This window comes from Bos grunniens, chromosome 18 (assembly GCF_055505025.1).
Source record: "Bos grunniens cultivar Pamir isolate PY7600 chromosome 18, Bosgru_T2T1.0, whole genome shotgun sequence".
NCBI classification, from domain to species: domain Eukaryota; kingdom Metazoa; phylum Chordata; class Mammalia; order Artiodactyla; family Bovidae; genus Bos; species Bos grunniens.
In genome coordinates, this window is record NC_141182.1 from 52,422,501 (window position 1) to 52,440,940 (window position 18,440).

At 44.0% G+C, this 18,440-nt stretch overlaps 1 protein-coding gene across 8 annotated transcripts in view; it reads left to right on the top strand.

Moving 5' to 3' along the window:
- Window positions 1-18,440, top strand: part of ZNF227 (zinc finger protein 227) — a 30,969-nt gene that overhangs the window by 8,257 nt on the left and 4,272 nt on the right. For 2 of the 8 annotated variants that reach the window (XR_015146154.1, XM_086352957.1), the window contains exons 1-7: window positions 4,440-4,587; window positions 5,072-5,241; window positions 6,905-6,966; window positions 9,069-9,195; window positions 10,311-10,433; window positions 14,444-16,432; window positions 17,349-17,443. Coding sequence is in view for 7 of the 8 variants with exons in the window: in XM_086352957.1 (XP_086209083.1) it covers window positions 5,106-5,241; window positions 6,905-6,966; window positions 9,069-9,195; window positions 10,311-10,433; window positions 14,444-16,432; window positions 17,349-17,425 (2,514 nt within the window). In the remaining variant the exon portion in view is untranslated. Of the gene's footprint in view, window positions 1-1,601; window positions 2,486-4,439; window positions 4,588-5,071; window positions 5,242-6,904; window positions 6,967-9,068; window positions 9,303-10,310; window positions 10,434-14,443; window positions 17,260-17,348; window positions 17,444-18,440 lie in introns of those variants that run through there. The other 6 variants (XM_086352959.1, XM_086352958.1, XM_086352960.1 and 3 more) reach the window with 6 other exon arrangements.

The following is an 18,440-nucleotide window of genomic DNA, read 5'->3' on the forward strand; positions in this document are numbered from 1 at the left end:
ACTGGGCTGATGGATGGATAATCCGGAGTACTGGCTTATCCTTTCAAGTGCTTGGTCTGATTAGGAAAATAACTGGTTCATTCCAGGTACTGTAATCCAAAGAACCTTGAGCTATGGGGGGAAAGGAATTTAGAAAATGAGTGTTTTAATTGTTTACCAAGGTAACAATGGGCAAACCTGAAGATAAAAGAGTCAATATATGTAAGTCTTGGAGGTAAAATGGAAAAGATGTGTTTAGAGAAAGAACACAGCATGATGGGAACAGCCTGTTGAGATTTGAATACTAGTTCTTAGTTCATTTTTCACTGATGTTTAACACTTGTTTGGTTAAAGAACTTTACTCAGCAAAAATGAGTATGTGAATAACGTGAGAGGCAGGTTTTTCAGATTCGTTTCCTAGACCACATCTTCATATGAGTATGAAAGTCCATGCTACCTCAAATTGCATTAGATGTTATATTTTGTTTTGAGTAGATATCAAAATAGCCCACCAACTCTCAAGGTAATTTGTATAGTTTAGTGAGTTAAGTCAAGGACTGGAAAACCACTGCCTTTTAAGTTTGTTGTTGTTGTTGTTTTTTTCCACAACTCTCTGCATATGGGATCTTCGTTCCCCATCCAGGGAAGTCCTTGTTTGTTTTCTATTTCATAGATCTCTTCATTCACATCCATCTACTTACTGTATTTTTTGTTATTTTTTAAATTACCAAGGGGCGATTTTTTCATTTTAATAATTAACTTATGTATTAGTATATACTTTCAAAATCCCACATTTCTTCCTAATTATGTGTTTAGAATTCCCATTCTGATAGTGAATTTCCCTCCTTGTGGTTCTGTCAGCTTTGCTTTTCCGAGTTTGCTTTATATTGTATGTGAACCCATTCTTGGTAGTCTGAAATTTATAAACTTTGTATATTTTATAATGCTTTTTTCTTCAAGGACTACTTTGCCCTATATTAATAATTTTTAAATTATAGGAATAATTTGAAACCTTGGATAATGCTATCTTCCCTAGAAAGAATTGTCATTTGTTCCCAAGTGGTTGAGCGTCAGTAGCTCAGTCGTGTCCGACTCTTTGCGACCCCATGGACTGACTGTAGCCTGCCAGGCTCCTCTGTCTATGGAATTCTCCAGGCAAGAGTACTGGAGTCGGTTGCCATTTCCTTCTGCAGGGGATCTTCCCAATCTAGGGGTTGAACCTGAGTCTCGCGCATTGCGGGCAGATTCTTTACCATCTGAGCCACCAGCGAAGCCAGGACTTAAGTGCTTGAAGATAATAGAAAAGATTCACGCTAATCCTATTTCAAGTAATTGAGGTGATTTAGAGTTTGGTTTTAGTCTCCACCAAAGGTGATCGATCTCTGGAGAAGGCAATGGCACCCCACTCCAGTACTCTTGCCTGGAAAATTCCATGGACAGAGGAGCCTGGTAGGCTGCAGTACATGGGGTCGCTAAGAGTCGGACGCAACTGAGCGACTTCACTTTTACTTTTCACTTTAATGTATAGGAGAAGGAAATGGCAACCCACTCCAGTGTTCTTGCTTGGAGAATCCCAGGGACGGGGGAGCCTGGTGGGCTGCCATCTATGGGGTCGCACAGAGTCGGACACGACTGAAGCGACTTAGCAGTAGCAAAGGTGATCCATTACCCTATGTCAGTTCAGTTCAGTTCAGTCGCTCAGTCGTGTCCGATTCTTTGCGACCCCATGAATCACAGCACGCCAGGCCTCCCTGTCCATCACCAACTCCTGGAGTTCACCCAGACTCACGTCCATCGAGTCAGTGATGCCATCCAGCCATCTCATCCTCTGTCTTCCCCTTCTCCTCCTGCCCCCAATCCCTCCCAGCATCAGACTCTTTTCCAGTGAGTCAACTCTTCGCATGAGGTGGCCAAAGTACTGGAGTTTCAGCTTTAGCATCATTCCTTCCAAAGAAATCCCAGGGCTGATCTCCTTCAGAAGTACATCACCCTATGATGTACTTATTCCTATAGGACAGTTCTTTGAGATTTTACTACCGACTTCTCTTGCCTACCCCGACCTCCTCTCAAGCCCCTTGAACGTGGCTAAAGTGATGCTCAGCTTTCAATACTAGAATGATTGGGATTCTCAAGAAAGACAGTAGCAGCTCCAAACGGAACAACTTCGCCAAACTCCGCACTGGCCTTCTAGAATTCAGTACCTAGAGGTTCAGGGTATTCGGAAGTACTTCCATTTCAGGGGGCGGGGCCGTGGCCGTCTTTTCTCTAGGGCATTCTGGGGCGTGTAGTCTGAGGTCCGTATAGCATAGAGCACTTCCGTTATGGACGGCTGGAGCATTCTGGGAAGTGGTCCACGGGCTGTCTCTAGTAGATAGGTGGTGCTTTCGCTGTAGGAGAGACCGGCTACCTCCCACTTTCCCTTTGGGTAAAAGTGTCTTCAATTTCCGGGGCCCAGCTAATCTTGGTGGTGGAGCCAGCGAGTCTCTGACCCTCGTCCTCAGAGAAAGTAAGAGAAACCGCGGCCGGCTGCAGTTTGTCTTCCCCTCCGCTGAGCCTCCAGTTCAGAGAAGTTCCTGTAGCCCCAACTTGGGGACTGCCCAGTCGCTGGTCGTCAGGTTTGAAGGTCTCCCGGCACTTCAACTGGCCTCCCTCAACTACAGTCAGTTCTGCCACTTCCTAGGGTATAATTTTGTGGTAGTTACTTACTCTGTCCTGGCCTCATTATCCGCATTATTAAAGTAGTGTCATTCAGTTCAGTCGCTCAGTCGTTGTCCAGCTCTTTGCGACCCCGTGGACTGCAGCATGCCAGGCTTCCCTGTCCATCACCAACTCCCAGAGCCTGCTCAAACTCATGTGCTTTATCCAGCCTGGCATTTTGTATGATGTGCTCTGCATATAAGTTAAATAATCGGGGTGACAGTATATACAGCCTTGACTACTGCTTTCCCAATTTTGAGCCAGTCCGTTGTTCCATGTCCAGTTCTAACTGTTGCTTCTTAACCTGCATACAGGTTTCTCAGGAGGCAGGTAAAGTGGTCTGGTATTCCATCTCTTTAAGAAATTTACAGTTTATTGTGATCTACAGAGCTTAGTGTCTTAGAAAATTTTCATGCATATCAGAAGGTTAGTGAAAGGATCCAAAAGCACTGGGTTTTTTATGAAATTGCTATTAGAAAAAGGACAGGAAAAGTTCAAATTCAGTAACTTTCTGATTACAATGGCCCTGATTGCATCGAAAAATTGATCACACAGTCTACGAAATTTGTCCTTCCACTCCATGTCTAGTTGTCCTTTGGACAAGGAAAAGTCTTCTTTCAGGTTTTAAAATTTTACTTTTAGTGAGTTTATCGTATCTGCCCAAACTTAACAGCTAGGAGCTTCCCTGGTGGCTCAGATGGTAAAGAATCTTCCTTCAATGCAGGAAACCTGGGTTTGATTCCTGCGTGGTGGAAAAGCCCCTGGAGAAGGGAATGGCAACTCACTCCAATATTCTTGCCTGTGAGATCCCCTTGACAGGGGACCCTGGTGGGCTGCAGTCCATCCACTAAACAGCTGCTGCTGCTAAGTCGCTTCAGTCGTGTCCAACTCTGTGCAACCCCATAGACGGCGGCCCACCAGGCTCCCCCGTCCCTGGGATTCTCCAGGCAAGAGCACTGGAGTGGGTTGCCATTTCCTTCTCCAATGCATGAAGGGGAAAAGTGAAAGTGAAGTCGCTCAGCCGTGTCGGACTCTTCGCAACCCCATGGTCTGCAGCCTACCAGGCTCCTCCGTCCATGGGATTTTCCAGGCAAGAGTACTGGAGTGGGGTGCCATTGCCTTCTCCAGCACTAAACAGCTAATTAACAATAATGTTTTCATCTTTCAAATTCAGTAACTCTGAGGATTGAGTACAAAGGCCCTGATTGCATTGAGAAATTGATCCCACAGGCTACGAAACTTGTCTTTCCACTTCATGTCTAGTTGTCCTCAGCAGCCAAGTTCTGAATTATTTGACTTTTCTGTTAACAATAGTAGAAATCTATGATCTTCCCCCATTGCATTTTGGGGTATTTCACTCATATCTAAAAACGTTAAAACTACATTTTAAAGCTATCATCCTCCCCACGCCCGCACCCCCAGCCCATTTGTTTTTTCTGGTAGAGTGGTTACAATCCTACTGCATTGATATGTTTCTTATAGTTCTTTTTATTAAGATTCTGACTCTTCACATATTTGTTATGTTTTATCAATGAGATAAAGCTCTACTGCCGTCAGAGAACTGCTTTAGGTTGGCAGTAATAGGATGGATGGCATGAAGGAGTTTCTGGAAATCTTTGGCCGAGAGGTCCTGAGAGTCTGGGGTTAAAGCTCCCAAGGGGCGGGCATGGCCTTTCCTCCACTTGGGGTCCTGGGAAATGTATTTCGCCGCCCTATCACCGCCCCACCCCCACCCCACCCCCACCCCACCCCCACCCCACCCCACCCCCCGGCGCAACTCTCTCCGGAAATGAGGGGCTGCTGCTCCTGTTCTCTAGGGCTTTTGGGAAGTGTAGTTCTTGAGCTCTGTGTAGTCAGAGGCGCTTCCGCTCCGGGAAAGCACAGCCGCCACCATTTCTTTCGGTCTGGGAGGTGAGTTATCCCTGCGCCCCCGCGACCCCTCCGAGGTTTTCTGGCTTGAGCGTGGTACTAGTCACTACCTGGCCGGCTGTCTTAGTACGGAGAGGTCGTGGCCGCCGGCGGAAGCCAAGAATCGGAGAGCAGAAGCGCGGAATCCCTCTGCTCTCCTCCCTGGCTTGCCAAGCAGCGCTGCTACTTCTGTCCGTACGATCTATGGCGAGCTGTTGATTATCCGTGCCCCTACTTGCATCTTCTGTAAGATTGCGAGAGATATGGTCACTACTGATTAGGGTTGTGATTAGATTCAAGTGAGATCACACGTGTCAGCAGCTTCGAATACTGGCGGCACCACGGGTTGGCTTTTGCTATTGATGCAGTTCTTTTCCCAGGAGCATCGTTTTGACTGGATGCCCCAGGGAAGACACCCAGGAGCGATGGCGTGGCCTTTCTGTCCGGAGACAGCTCCTTCCGAGCTTTGACTGATCTCTTTCTTTAGGAAGCACTGAGTCACCCCGCGCTAGTGCCTCGGAATGTCCGCTGCAGTTTATACAGGAAACGTGAGACGAACACAGTCATTCTGTCCCACCGCATCGTTTTCATCGCCCGTCTTGAATCCGGAAGGGAGGGAAAGGAAGGACTTCCTGCCTCCTCAGAGCATAGCCGCAGGTACATACGGTCTTTCTTGGTTGGTCATCTGTTTTCAGTTAATTAGATTTCCTTGACTCCATAAATTACACTAGGAAAACGTTCAGTTATCTATTGAATACATCTGAGAATGTTTAATATGCTTGTTAATATGTGCGTGTGTGTTTCTACCATAAATATGTTTTTGAAATAAATATTTTAAAAATATAAAACATTTTATTTACTTTAGGTTTTAAATATTTAAAAAAAATTTTTGAAGTATAGTTGATTTACAAGGTTGTGTTAATTTCTGCTGTATAGCAAAATGATTCAGTTATATTCTTTTTACTATGATTATTGCCGAATATTGAATATAGTTCCCCATGCTACACAGTAGGACCTTGTTTACCCATTCTGTACATAATAGTTTGCATCTACTAATCCCAAGGTCCCAATCCTCCCCTCCCCTAATGTGTCGTCCGCCGCGGCACCCCCCCTCCCCCAACAACAGTTTGTTCTTTATATCTATGAGTCTGTTTCTGTTCATGGATGTGTGTCATACTTTAGATTCCAGATATAAGTAATGTCATATAGTCTTTGCCTTTTTCTTTTTGGCTTCGGTTAGTATAATAATCTCTAGGCCCATCCATGTTGCTGCAGATGGCACTGTTCTGTTCTTTTTAATGTCTGAGTAAAGTTTCTTTGCATATGTATACACAGCATGTACTGTGTCCATTCATCTGGCAGTGGATATTTAGGTGGTTTCCATGTCTTGGCTGTTGTGGATAGTGCTGCTGTGAACATTGGGATGCATGTATCTTTTCGAGTTATAGTTTTATCTGAGTGTATGTCCAGGAGTGGAATTGCTGGATTATATGGCAACTCTGCTTTTAGTTTTTTTGAGGAATCTGCATATTGTTTTCCAGGTGGCTTCACTAGGTTACATTGCCACCAGTAGTGTAAGTGGGTTTCCTTTTCTCTACACCCTCTCCAGCATTTATTATTTGTAGACTTTTTAATAATGGACATTCTGACCAGTGTGAGGTGGTACCTCATTGTAGTTTTGATTTGCACTTCTCTAATAATTAATGATGATGAGCATCTTATCATGTGCCCTTTAACCACCTGTATGTCTTCTTTGGAGATGTCTACTTAGGTCTTCTGTCCGTTTTTTGATTGGGTTGTTTGCTTTTTTTGAAATTTATTTTTATTTTATTTTGTATTTTGGGCTGTACCTCACAGCTTGCAGGGATCTTGGTTTCCCAACCAGGGATTGAACCTGGGTCACAGCAGTGAGAGCCTGGAATCCTAACCACTGGACCTCCAGGGAAGTCCCCCTGTTGTTTACATTTTTGATATTAAGCTGTATGAGCTGTTTGTATATTTTGGAGATTAATTCCTCATCGGTCGCATCATTTGCAGACATTTCCTCCCATTCCATAGGTTGTCTTTTTGTTTTGTGTATAGTAGGAGCAGAAATATTCACAATAGGGATGCTGTGTGTGGTCGTGCAGGTTGTTCTTTGTCCATTGGCTGCTGGCTAACAGTCTTGTTAGTAGCTGCAGTCTACTCCAAGCTCTGCTTACCAAGCTATGTGGGCGTATCTGCCTTGGAGCATGCGTGTTCGTGCATAATTTCTGCAAAGATCCACATGGGGTCATGAAAGCCGTGGCCTGCATCTCATGGCTTCTTTGTCCTTCCCCAGTTATGCCTTCTCAGGACTCTGACTTTCCCCAGAAGGAACATGAGAAAATGACCGAGTTTCAGGTAAGTAAGGCATTGCTTTCTGTCTTCTAAGGATTTTATTTCTCAGAGATTAGGGACATCTTTGTCCCTAATCTTCGTTGGAAAGCTTAATGAACACAACACATCTTGAGTGCACGTTGTGTGCTGCTGCTGCTGCTGCTGGCTGTGTGTTTTGTTTGTTTTATCATCTTCTTTGCTTCACAAAGCAATCTTTGAAAAAATTAGGGAAAATTAAAATAGACAAACATAATTTACAGTGCTACCCTCCTTACAGACTAGCTGTTTTCACTTTCTCATTTTCCTTTTTCATAGGCATTCACAACTATATATTTGCAATATTAGAACTGATGGGATGTACTTATTTATTTATTTAGAGTTTTATTGTGTAACCGATTGATTGGCTGTGCTAGGTCTTTGTTGCTACACACTGGCTTTCTCTAGTTGTGGCAAGAAGGGGCTACTCTCTGCTTGTGGTGTGTGGGTTTAGTTGCCCCACGGTATGTGGAATCTTCCCAGACCAGGGATCGAACCCATGTGCCCTGCATTGGGAGGCAAATTCTTAACCACTGGACCACCAGGGAAGTCCAATGAGGTGTACATGTAAACGTTAGATAAAGGTTTAATATCTCTAATTCTTATCAAAATTAGCAATACAAACTAAGACTCAACTGGAATATGAATAAAAGAAATTATTAGACGTGTCAAAAAAAAAGGAAAGTAGATCTATGAAGAAAATAATGATCATTAATAACTAAATGTGTGAAAATGTTAATAAATCTTCCTATTTATTTATTTCACTTGGATTCTTGAATTTTTTTTGTTTCATTTTTTAAGGCTTTCAGTTCAGTTCAATCGCTCAATCGTGTCTGACTCTTTGTGACCCCATGAACCACAGCACGCCAGGCCACCCTGTCCGTCACCAACTCCCAGAGTTTACCCAAACTCATGTGCATTGAGTCAGTGATGCCATCTAACCATCTCATCCTCTGTCATCCCCTTCTCCTCCTGCCTTCAATCTTTCTCAACAAGGCTTTAGGTCCTTATTAACCTGTCTAGAGATTCAGGCGCATTTGTACTCCTTCACGTGAAAGGCAATGGCACCCCATTCCAGTACTCTTGCCTGGAAAATCCCATGGGCGGAGGAGCCTGGTAGGCTGCAGTCCATGAGGTCGCGAAGAGTCGAACTCGACTGAGCGACTTAACTTTCACTTTTCACTTTCATGCATTGGAGAAGGAAGTGGCAACCCACTCCAGTGTTCTTACCTGGAGAATCCCAGGGACGGGGGAGCCTGGTGGGCTGCCGTCCATGGGGTCGCACAGAGTTGGACACGACTGAAGTGACTTAGCAGCTTAGCAGCATGTGAAAGGTGAATTGGGAAAACCTTTTGAGAGGGAAACCTGCCATTACACTTTCAAATATTTTAAAGTGCATATTTTTTGACTTTGCAATTGCTACTTCTTGGCTAAGGTCTCTGAAAAAGGATCTTTACAGCATTGATGATAAGTAAATATCTGTAACTAAATGTACTTTATTTGAATTGAGTAAAGCTAAGTCACCAGTTCTAAGGAATACTATACTGTACGGTCACAAAATGAAAGAGATTATGATAAAACTGCTTTTTCAAATTTATTGAGCACTTATTATGTTCCAGGCACCAGTGTAAGTGATTTATATATATTCATTAATGTGATCCTTTCAAACACCTTGTGATTTAGATACCATTATAGAGAGGAAATTAAGATAGTGAGAGGCGAGGGAATTTGCCCAGTATCCTGTAATTAAAGCCTTGAAGTGTGAACTTAGCCTATGCTTTCACCAGCTGTGCGTGCAGCAGTTTCTGGATGTGGCTTGTGCTTTTAAAGCACAGACCAGAAGCTGTGCACCTGTCCTAGAGGGTTACTGATGGCCCATGACCTTTGCAGACGTTAGAAACAGTGACAGAGTGGGGTGGTAGGGAGGTGACAACGCCGTCACTGAGAGAAAGAGACAAGTGTTGGGACTGAAACTGCCTGGAGTCCCTCCAAATCAGTAACCGTTTTGGGGTTCATCTTCTTTATCCTGCTTGATGCTGTCCTTCCAGTGGAGGTTGTAAGATTGAGTTGACACATGTTTGATGTTGTAGGAGGCTGTGACCTTCAAGGATGTGGCTGTGGTCTTCACTGAGGAGGAGCTGGGGTTACTGGACTCGGCCCAGAGGAAGCTGTACCAGGATGTGATGGTGGAGAACTTCCGGAACCTGGTCTCAGTGGGTGAGGACGGGCGCCCTCTGACCCTGAACCTCATCCCCCTTGAGAGTCTCTGATCCTTCTTTGTTTGAAGGGTTGGACCTTTTAGCCAATTTTTTTTTTAACTGAAGGTTAGTTTTGTAGTTACTATTTTGTTGTTGTTGTGGTTTAGTTGCTAAGTCGTGTCCAACTCTTTTGTGACCCCCATAAACTATAGCCCACCAGGCTCCTGTCCATAGGATTTCCCAGGCAAGAATACCAGAGTGGATTGTCATTTCCTTGTCCACCTTGGACCTTTTGAAATGGTTCCCTGACCTGGAAGACAGAGATGTTTCTAATTCACAGGTTTCTCTGGTCCCTGTCTACTTGGGCAAAATTCTGTCCAGGGGTAATTTGGCCTCCCTGGGGATATTTAGTGATGTCTGGAGATGGTTTTCATTGTCACAGCTGAGGGAGGGGTGCTACTGGCATCTAGTGGCTGGCGATGCGGTTAAACCTCCTCCAATGCACAGCACAACCCCCACCACACAGAATAGCCAGTCCAGAATATCAGTAGTGCCTGACTGAAAAACCCTGTTTTAGAAGAATTAGAAATGCGCAGCTTAGCTTCTATACATTGTCAAATATTTTGGTGGATCGTGGAATCACCTTAGTTCATTGTACTGGGATTATTTTTTTTCAATAAAATAGAATAAGAATAGAAACTGTCAGAGTTCCTTATCAAGACCCTCTCACATTGCAGCAAAACGCATGACCGTTTGCATTAAGTAGTGTGGGAATGTGGGAAATACGATAAAAACAGACATTGGCTAAATCTGATTTTATCTATTTATAGTCATGAACTAGGTTATGACATTTCTTTCTTTTTTTTTTAATTGAAGTATAGTTGATAAATTAATTCAATGTTGTGTTATTTTCAGGTGTATAGCAGAGTGATGCAGTTGTATATATGTATTCTTTTTCAGTTTCTTGTCCCTTGTAGGTTATTACAAAACATTGAGTGTAGTTCCCAAAATTTATTTCTTATTACAGTTCATGATCAGAAGGTTTTGAAATATCACTCAAGGGTTATAGAATTTGGACAAAGATCTCTTTTAGCAGTGTGTTCACCTTAAATATATAAATCTGGCTTTTCCTAGGACATGTTCCATTCAAAGCAGATATGGTATCCCAGTTGGAGACAGAAGAAAAACTGTGGACAATGGAGAGGGAAACCCAAAGAAATGGGCATTCCAGTGAGATCCACTCAGCTGTTACTTCAGGTATTAGTTAATCTGCTTCTCTCCACATCATGCCGTCGTCTCTTGCCTGTGACAGCAGCCTCCACACTGGTCTCCATGCTTCCACCCTTGCACTCCTGTAAGCTCACGTAGTAGCCAGACTGGTTCTTTAGAAAGCAGGTAAGACTACGCCATTCCTCTGCTCGAAACTCTCCTAAGGCCTCCCGTCTCACTCCAAGACCTTCCAGTGGACTGCAGGACCCTACCTGACCTGGCTTTCTCACCAAGTTCCTCTTTGATCACCTGACCGTTGACCCTTGCTTACATCATCCCTGCCATCCTGGCCCTTTTTGGAGTATTCTCCTCTGTTTCCTGGCCTTCGACTTGCTCTCTGCCTCAGTGTCCAGGTCCCCAGCCACTCCCTTACTTACTCAGGTCTTTGCTCAAATCTCATCTCATCAGATAGCCCTTCTGTGTATGCCCCATTTACTGTCCCATCCTCTCCCCATTCTCCATGCCTTCACCCTGTCTTAATTTGTGTCTAAGCACTGATCACCTCCTGACCCAGTAACCTGTCTTTATTTCCTTGTTCATCATCTGTCTCCCTGTGAAAGTAAGAATTTGGGCAGTTGTATTTGCTGTCTCTGTTCAAAGCCTCCAGTGGCCCTTCTGCGTGGTAGGTGTCTAGCACATAATTCTTGGGTGAAGAAATTACTCTAAAAGTTACTATTGTTTGGAGCAGGGGTGAGGAAGCTCTCCTCACAGTTCCTTCTGACCTGTGACCCCAGCCTTCCTCATCCGTGAAGTGCGCTTCATCCTCCAGATCCCCAGCCCCTCCGTGGCCCTCGGTTCTCCTGCCCTTGCTCAGATCTTTGTTCACTTCACTTTCTGACCTCCTTTTCCTTTCCCTCCACTTCTTTCCTTTCTCTTTTAATTTGCACATTCCTCACTTCTACCCATTTAAACATATTAGACATTCATGGGAATGTCTAATATACTATATACTCTATACTAATATACTATATACTCTCCCTCTGCCTGAAGAACGAAGCAGAGAAGTTTATCTGTAAACATGATGGACCAGGCCCTGAATTCTGAGAATCGCCGATCTGCCTTCGTTTGTCCATCTCCCTTCTCAGGTCTACATGTTGCTTCACAATTTGATGCCTTCAGGAATATTACATACTTGCTTCACTGGAAAGGGTCTCTCTTTTCTTTTTCTTTTTTTTTAAATTGAAGTATAGTTAATTTACAGTGTTTTACATTGTACACTGGACCTCAGGAATCATGAGCCTCCATATTGTCACACTTCAGCTTTGTGCCATAGACCAAGTCTTTCTCTTAAGAAATCTGGTAGCATTTTCTGCCACCCTTTCTCAAATGTTTTTTTGTAGTTTTTTTTTTTTTTTTTTGGACCTCTTCATCATCCACATTTCAGGATTTAATGGATCATTTTGGAACATTGTCTCCCCATGAACCTCTAATATAATTCTAATTTCTTAACATCTTTCAATATGTAACAGTACATACTCAGTAACCTTATAAGATAAAAGCTGTTCACAGTTATCAGAATGTATCACTAAATTATCAAAAACTAGCCACACCAAGATGCCAGGCATTATAGTTCATCACTTCTCATGTAACAATTTCAACTTGGCTGCTTATGAACAGGAACTGCCTCATCCCTCCAGCCAACTTCCCACTGAACTTCTATATAGCCACTACCCAAGCAGTCTTATGACATATATGGTAATTGTTTCAAGATGTATATTTCCAGAAGTCTAAGGGCATTGACATAACCCATGGATATGAAGGAGTTCTGATTAGGAAAGAAAATGACAGAATTCCTAAATAGATTTTCCAGTGTAATTCACATCCTAGGAAAGAAAATTACAGAATTTTTACAGAAAATCTAAATAGATTTTTCAGTGTACTTTGCATCCTGGTGTCATACTAGGCTGATGTCATAGGCAACATGAGAAGCCTTCTACATGTTGCAATGAGTTCTGATATCAAACATGCAAAGTTCACAGGCTAAGGGCACTGCCCACCAGGACTTCAGACACCAGCCTGGGGTTCCCAGGGCCTCACTTCTGACCAACTGGCTACAAATTCAGGCGTTTCTACAATAATTTGCTAGGACAACTCAGGACAAGCTCAGGAAAGCTCTCTACGTACAATTACGATTTTATTATAGCAAAAAGGATGCAGATTGGTACTGGAGGGAGATGTGTAGGGAACTCTGGGAGAGTTCTTTCCTGTCTCCCTCTTACAAGGACCCTTGTCTTTACTCTGGGCTCATCTGGAGAATCCAGGATAACCTCCCCATCTCAGGATCCTTCATTCAATCAAACCCAAAATCCTTGTTGCTGTGTCCATTCACATATCTGCAGGCTCCAGGGATTAGGGCATGGGCATCTTAAGGACGTTCAGTTAACAAGTCTGTCATACCCAGAAGCGTGCACATAACTGCTGGGACTTGTTCAGTTTATATTTGACTGTAACTTTCCATTTAAGGAAATCATTCAGGACTTGACACCCCCTTAAACATTTTAAGCCAGCGGCTTCCATACATTTTAAAAAATTAATTATTTACTGTGCTGGGTCTTCATTGTTGCGTTGGCGTTCTCTACTTGCAGCAGGCGGGGACTGCTCTCTAGTTGTGTGCAGACTTTTCATTGTGGTGGCTTCTCATGGTGCACAGGCTCTAGGTCTGCAGGCTTCAGTAACTGCCACTCGCAGCCTCTGGAGTACAAGCTCAGTAGCTGTGGTGCATGAGTTTAGTTGCCCCGTGGAATCTTCCCAGACCAGGGATCAAACCCTTGTCTGCTGCATTGGCAAGTGGATTCCTAATCACTGGACCACCAGGGCAGCCCCTTCCATACATTTTTAACTGTGATCCTCAATAAGAAGTATTTTACATCCCAACCCAGCATGAATATAATGCATGTGCATATTTATGTGTATGCCTACAGCTGAAACAGGCATTTCATGTAGTCGTACCCTTACTGCTTTTGATACACTTTTCATGTTTTTAATCTTTTCTTTTTCCCCCAATGTCACAAGGTATGGGATTGGTTTCACAGTTCTCTAAAACATGTCAGCAATTCGAAGGATTCTGCTACAGTGGGGATAAAGCAGTCAAGAAAGCAAAGTGCATGTCTTCCTTATGACTGTTATTCTAGTGGGTCTAAGAGGGAAGAAAAAACTAGGGAGTATTAGTAAATCAGTAAGTGCTGTGGGGGAACATAAAGCAGAATAAGACAGATGGGAAGAATGGAAAGTGTGGGGAGTGGGGAGGAATTATTTTTACATTGGGTGATAGGAAGGCCTCACCCAACAGAGTGACATTCAAGCAGAGAACCCAAAGGGAATAAGAGAAAAGGCAAGCTTCACAGCTTCCTGGACAAAAACTTTCTAAGTTGAATAGAACACCCCCTCTCCTCCCATTTGAGGTTTCCTTTGAGAGTGTGCACTCTGCTCTCTTTCTTTCCTCCACCCAAGTTCTTTCCCAGCTGTTCAAAGTTAGTTTTCCCCTTTCCTGCTTCTTTTCACAGAGACCTGAATCACTCCCAGGTTTAGAACAATGGATGCTATTATCCCAACCGCTTCCCAGATTTGCTCTTGGAAGATCATTTCTACCAGGACCTAAAATACTGTTCTGTGCCTGCACTCTGAGCTTTTATAACTTAACTGGGTAGAAGCCCACTTATTGTAAGGCTGCTAAGGAAAAGACGAGGGGGCTTTTAATTGATGTTGCTTTTGTCTGGAGTGTGGGTTGTCTTAGTTGTCCTGCAGCCATCTGGTTTCAAACCTACCACCCTCCTATTAAACTGTTGGACCTGTGGTTCTAAATGGGTCACATTTCCATAAGAGTCTGCTGACCCCTTTCTTTGCTTTGGAAAGAATAACAAAAGGATAAATGGTGTGGTATAGACATGACCCTTGCACTGGATTATCAAGGCCTCATCCCATGGCCCAGGTGTGAAACCCCGATATTTCTGAACAAAGCATTTACTTGTCCTCACCCCTGAATATTGTCTTTTCTTCAGGCAGCAAGATCCCAAATGAGATGGAGACTCTTGGGAAAGTCATGTTTAAATACCTCTCGTGTGAAGAACTGTCCTGCTGGCAAATCTGGAAACACACCACAAATGATTTAACTCTGCAAAGGAAGAGTTCCTGGTTCCTGCAAGGTGATTCTCTTCAAGTTTCTGAAGATGAGAACCATATAACGAATCATAAAGGAGATCACTTCGGTTGCCTTGAGAATCAGGAGTTTTTGATTCCGACAGCCCAGGCTTCCTGTGGGAGTAGGTGTCTGAGCGAGTCAGAGAATCCAAGCAGAGGTAAACAGATGAATGTGAAAAATCATCTGCATGTATGTGAAGGCTTCACAAAGAATTCACCGCTGAGCGATCCTGGTAAAACTGACGCAAAACAGACACCCTGCAAAGGAGAGAGACCGCATCCCTGTAGAGTGTGTGGGGAGGGCTTCAGTCATGGTGCAGTGCTCCCAGTTCATCAGAAGGTTGACCCTGGAGAAAAATGCTCCCATCTGCAGACTCATCAGAGAATTCACCCAGGAGGGACTGTCAATAAATGTCCTAAATCTGGCGATGGTTTCCATCAGAACTCCTTTCACCCCCATCACTCCAACCCCACAGGAGAAAAGTCCTACAGGTGTGACAGTTGTGGCAAGGCCTTTGGTAGCAGCACAGGCCTCATCATCCATTACCGGACGCACACAGGGGAGAAACCTTACAGATGCGAGGCGTGCGGCAAATGCTTCAGCCAGAGTTCCAATTTTCAGTGCCATCAGAGAGTCCACACGGAAGAGAAGCCCTACAAGTGTGAAGAGTGCGGCAAGGGCTTCGGCTGGAGCGTCAACCTCCGTGTTCACCAGCGGGTCCACAGGGGCGAGAAACCCTACAAGTGTGAGGAGTGCGGGAAGGGCTTCACGCAGGCCGCCCATTACCACATACACCAGAGGGTCCACACCGGGGAGAAGCCCTATAAGTGCGACGTCTGCGGCAAGGGGTTCAGTCACAACTCGCCTCTGATTTGCCACCGGCGCGTCCACACTGGTGAGAAGCCCTACCGGTGCGAGGCCTGCGGCAAAGGCTTCACCCGGAACACGGACCTCCACATCCACTTCCGCGTCCATACAGGGGAGAAGCCCTACATCTGCAAGGAGTGTGGGAAGGGCTTCAGTCAGGCTTCAAATCTTCAAGTCCACCAGAACGTCCACACTGGGGAGAAGCGGTTCAAGTGCGAGACATGCGGGAAGGGCTTCAGCCAGTCGTCCAAGCTCCAGACCCACCAGCGAGTCCACACCGGGGAGAAGCCTTACAGGTGCGACGTGTGTGGCAAGGACTTCAGTTACAGTTCCAACCTGAAGCTGCACCAGGTCATTCACACCGGAGAGAAACCATACACCTGCGAGGCATGCGGGAAGGGCTTCAGCTGGAGGTCCAACCTTCATGCTCATCAGCGAGTCCACTCGGGAGAGAAGCCCTACAAATGTGAGGCGTGTGACAAGAGCTTCAGTCAGGCCATAGACTTCCGGGTCCATCAGCGGGTCCACACAGGCGAGAAACCCTACAAGTGTGGTGTCTGCGGGAAGGGCTTCAGCCAGTCCTCGGGTCTTCAGTCCCATCAGAGGGTCCACACCGGGGAGAAGCCCTACAAATGCGATGTGTGTGGGAAGGGCTTCCGATACAGTTCCCAGTTTATTTACCACCAGAGGGGCCACACTGGCGAAAAGCCTTACAAGTGTGAGGAGTGCGGGAAAGGCTTTGGGCGGAGCCTGAACCTTCGCCACCACCAGAGGGTCCACACCGGAGAGAAACCCCACAAGTGTGAGGAGTGCGGGAAGGCCTTCAGTCTCCCCTCCAATCTTCGAGTCCACCTGAGCGTCCACACCCGGGAGAAACTGTTTAAATGTGAGGATTGTGGGAAGGGCTTCAGTCAGAGTTCTCGGCTTCAAGCCCACCAGAGGGTCCACACAGGAGAAAAACCGTACAAGTGCAACATATGCGGTAAGGACTTCAGTCACCGTTCACGGCTGACATACCATCAGAAAGTCCACACTGGCAAGAATCTTTAAAAATGAGAAACGTGTTGACGGCTTCAGTCAGGATACACACATTCAGGGTTTTGGAGAGTCCATGCTGGTGATAAACTATAAAGCAAGGGTCCCCAACCTCTAAGATCTAATGCTTGATGAACTGAGTTGGAGCTAAGGATGTCCTTGAATCATCCCAAAACCATTCCCCTACGCCTGGTCCTGGGTCCGCTGCTATAAAATATTGAGATGGAAAGGGATTCCTTCAGGTGGCTCTTTCTAGCAAATCCATTTAAAATGGTTGGTGACATAGAACCATAGATAGTAATAGGGAAAAAATAGGTTGTAACCTTCTTGGTAAGATCCCCTTGATTTAAATGATCTCAGAGTGAATATTGGAGAAGGAAATGGCAACCCACTCCAGTAATCTTGCCTGGAAAACACCATGGACAGAGGAGCCTGGCAGGCTACAGTCCATGGGATCACAAGAGTCAGACACGACGTAGCGACTAAACCATCCACCACTACAAAGTGAATATATGCCTAAAGATAATATGTGAAAAGGATATTTGCCATATACTAGCTAGTTTTTTGGTGGGAGGGTGGGAGTCAAGGAAGACTTGGGGTTATTTTTTCATCAATTTCCATTTTATACTTATTTATAATGGTCATTATTTTTACTAATACTGTAAAACTATGAAAATGAATAAAATACTAAAAGTTTCATATAGCCAAGAATTTATAATATGACTTTATTTTGTATGATAATATGAATTAAAACATATATCTGCCACAGATGGATATGAAGGAATGTTCATTGCATCATTGTTTATAATAGCAAACAAATAATCAGTTGGATTGCCCAAGTATTTTATGATTTATTTATCTAGTGCTAATTGTTAACGGATGTTGGAGGATATCCAGAAAACATTCACCTGGAGAAATAAAGCATGGGATTTTTGTGTGATCTCATTAAAAAGAAAAGGTAGGTATTTATTTTTACTGATCTCTAAATGATGGAATTTTGCTTCATGTAAATTTTTTATGTTTCTTTAAACTCGTTTTGAAATAATTTAACACATGCCAGAAATTGTAAAAACTATCTGAAATCTTTCATGCACCCTTTACTCAGATTTACCAGTTAACATATTTGAAACATATTCTCTTAATGTATGTGAATGTGTATGTATGTGCACACGTGTTGACACATACTTTTAAAAACTATTTTTAATTGGAGGATAACTGCTTTACAATATTATGTTGGTTTCCACCATATATCAGCATTAATCAGCTATAGGTGTACACATGTCCCCTCTCTCTTGAACCTCCCTCCCACCTCCAACCCCACCCCTCTAGGTTGTCAGTGGAACATTGGATTTGAGCTCCTGTGTCATGCAGCAAATTTCCACTGGCTGTCTGATTTTACACCTGGCAATGCACGTTTCAGTGCTCCTCTGTCAGGTTTTCCCACCTTCTTCCCACGCTGTGTCCGCAAGTCTCTTCTCTGTCTGCATCTCCACTGCTGCCTTTCAGGTTGGTTCGTCACTGCCATCCTTCTGGGTTCCATATGCATGTGTTAATCACGGTATTTGTCTTTCTCCTTCTGACTTACTTCACTCTGTATAATAGGCTCTGGGTTCTTCCACCTCATTAGAACTGACAAATGCATTCCTTTTTATGGCTGAGTAATATTACATTGACATGTACTTTTTCTTAACCATGAATATGTTCCAGTCCTTTTACCCTGTATTGATATATTGTAAGAACAAGGAAATTTACTTACATATCTACAAGTATAGCAGCACTCAGGAAAATTGAATATTGATATATAACATTGTCTAACCTCCAGACCTTATTCAAATTTATCAGTTCTCTCTTTCCCTTTTCTCCCTCCCTCTCCTTTTTATTTATTTTTTGATAGGTGACAGAACTAAAATCAACTTATGGGATCTTTAAAGAAAGGTCTATATTGCCTCCCATAT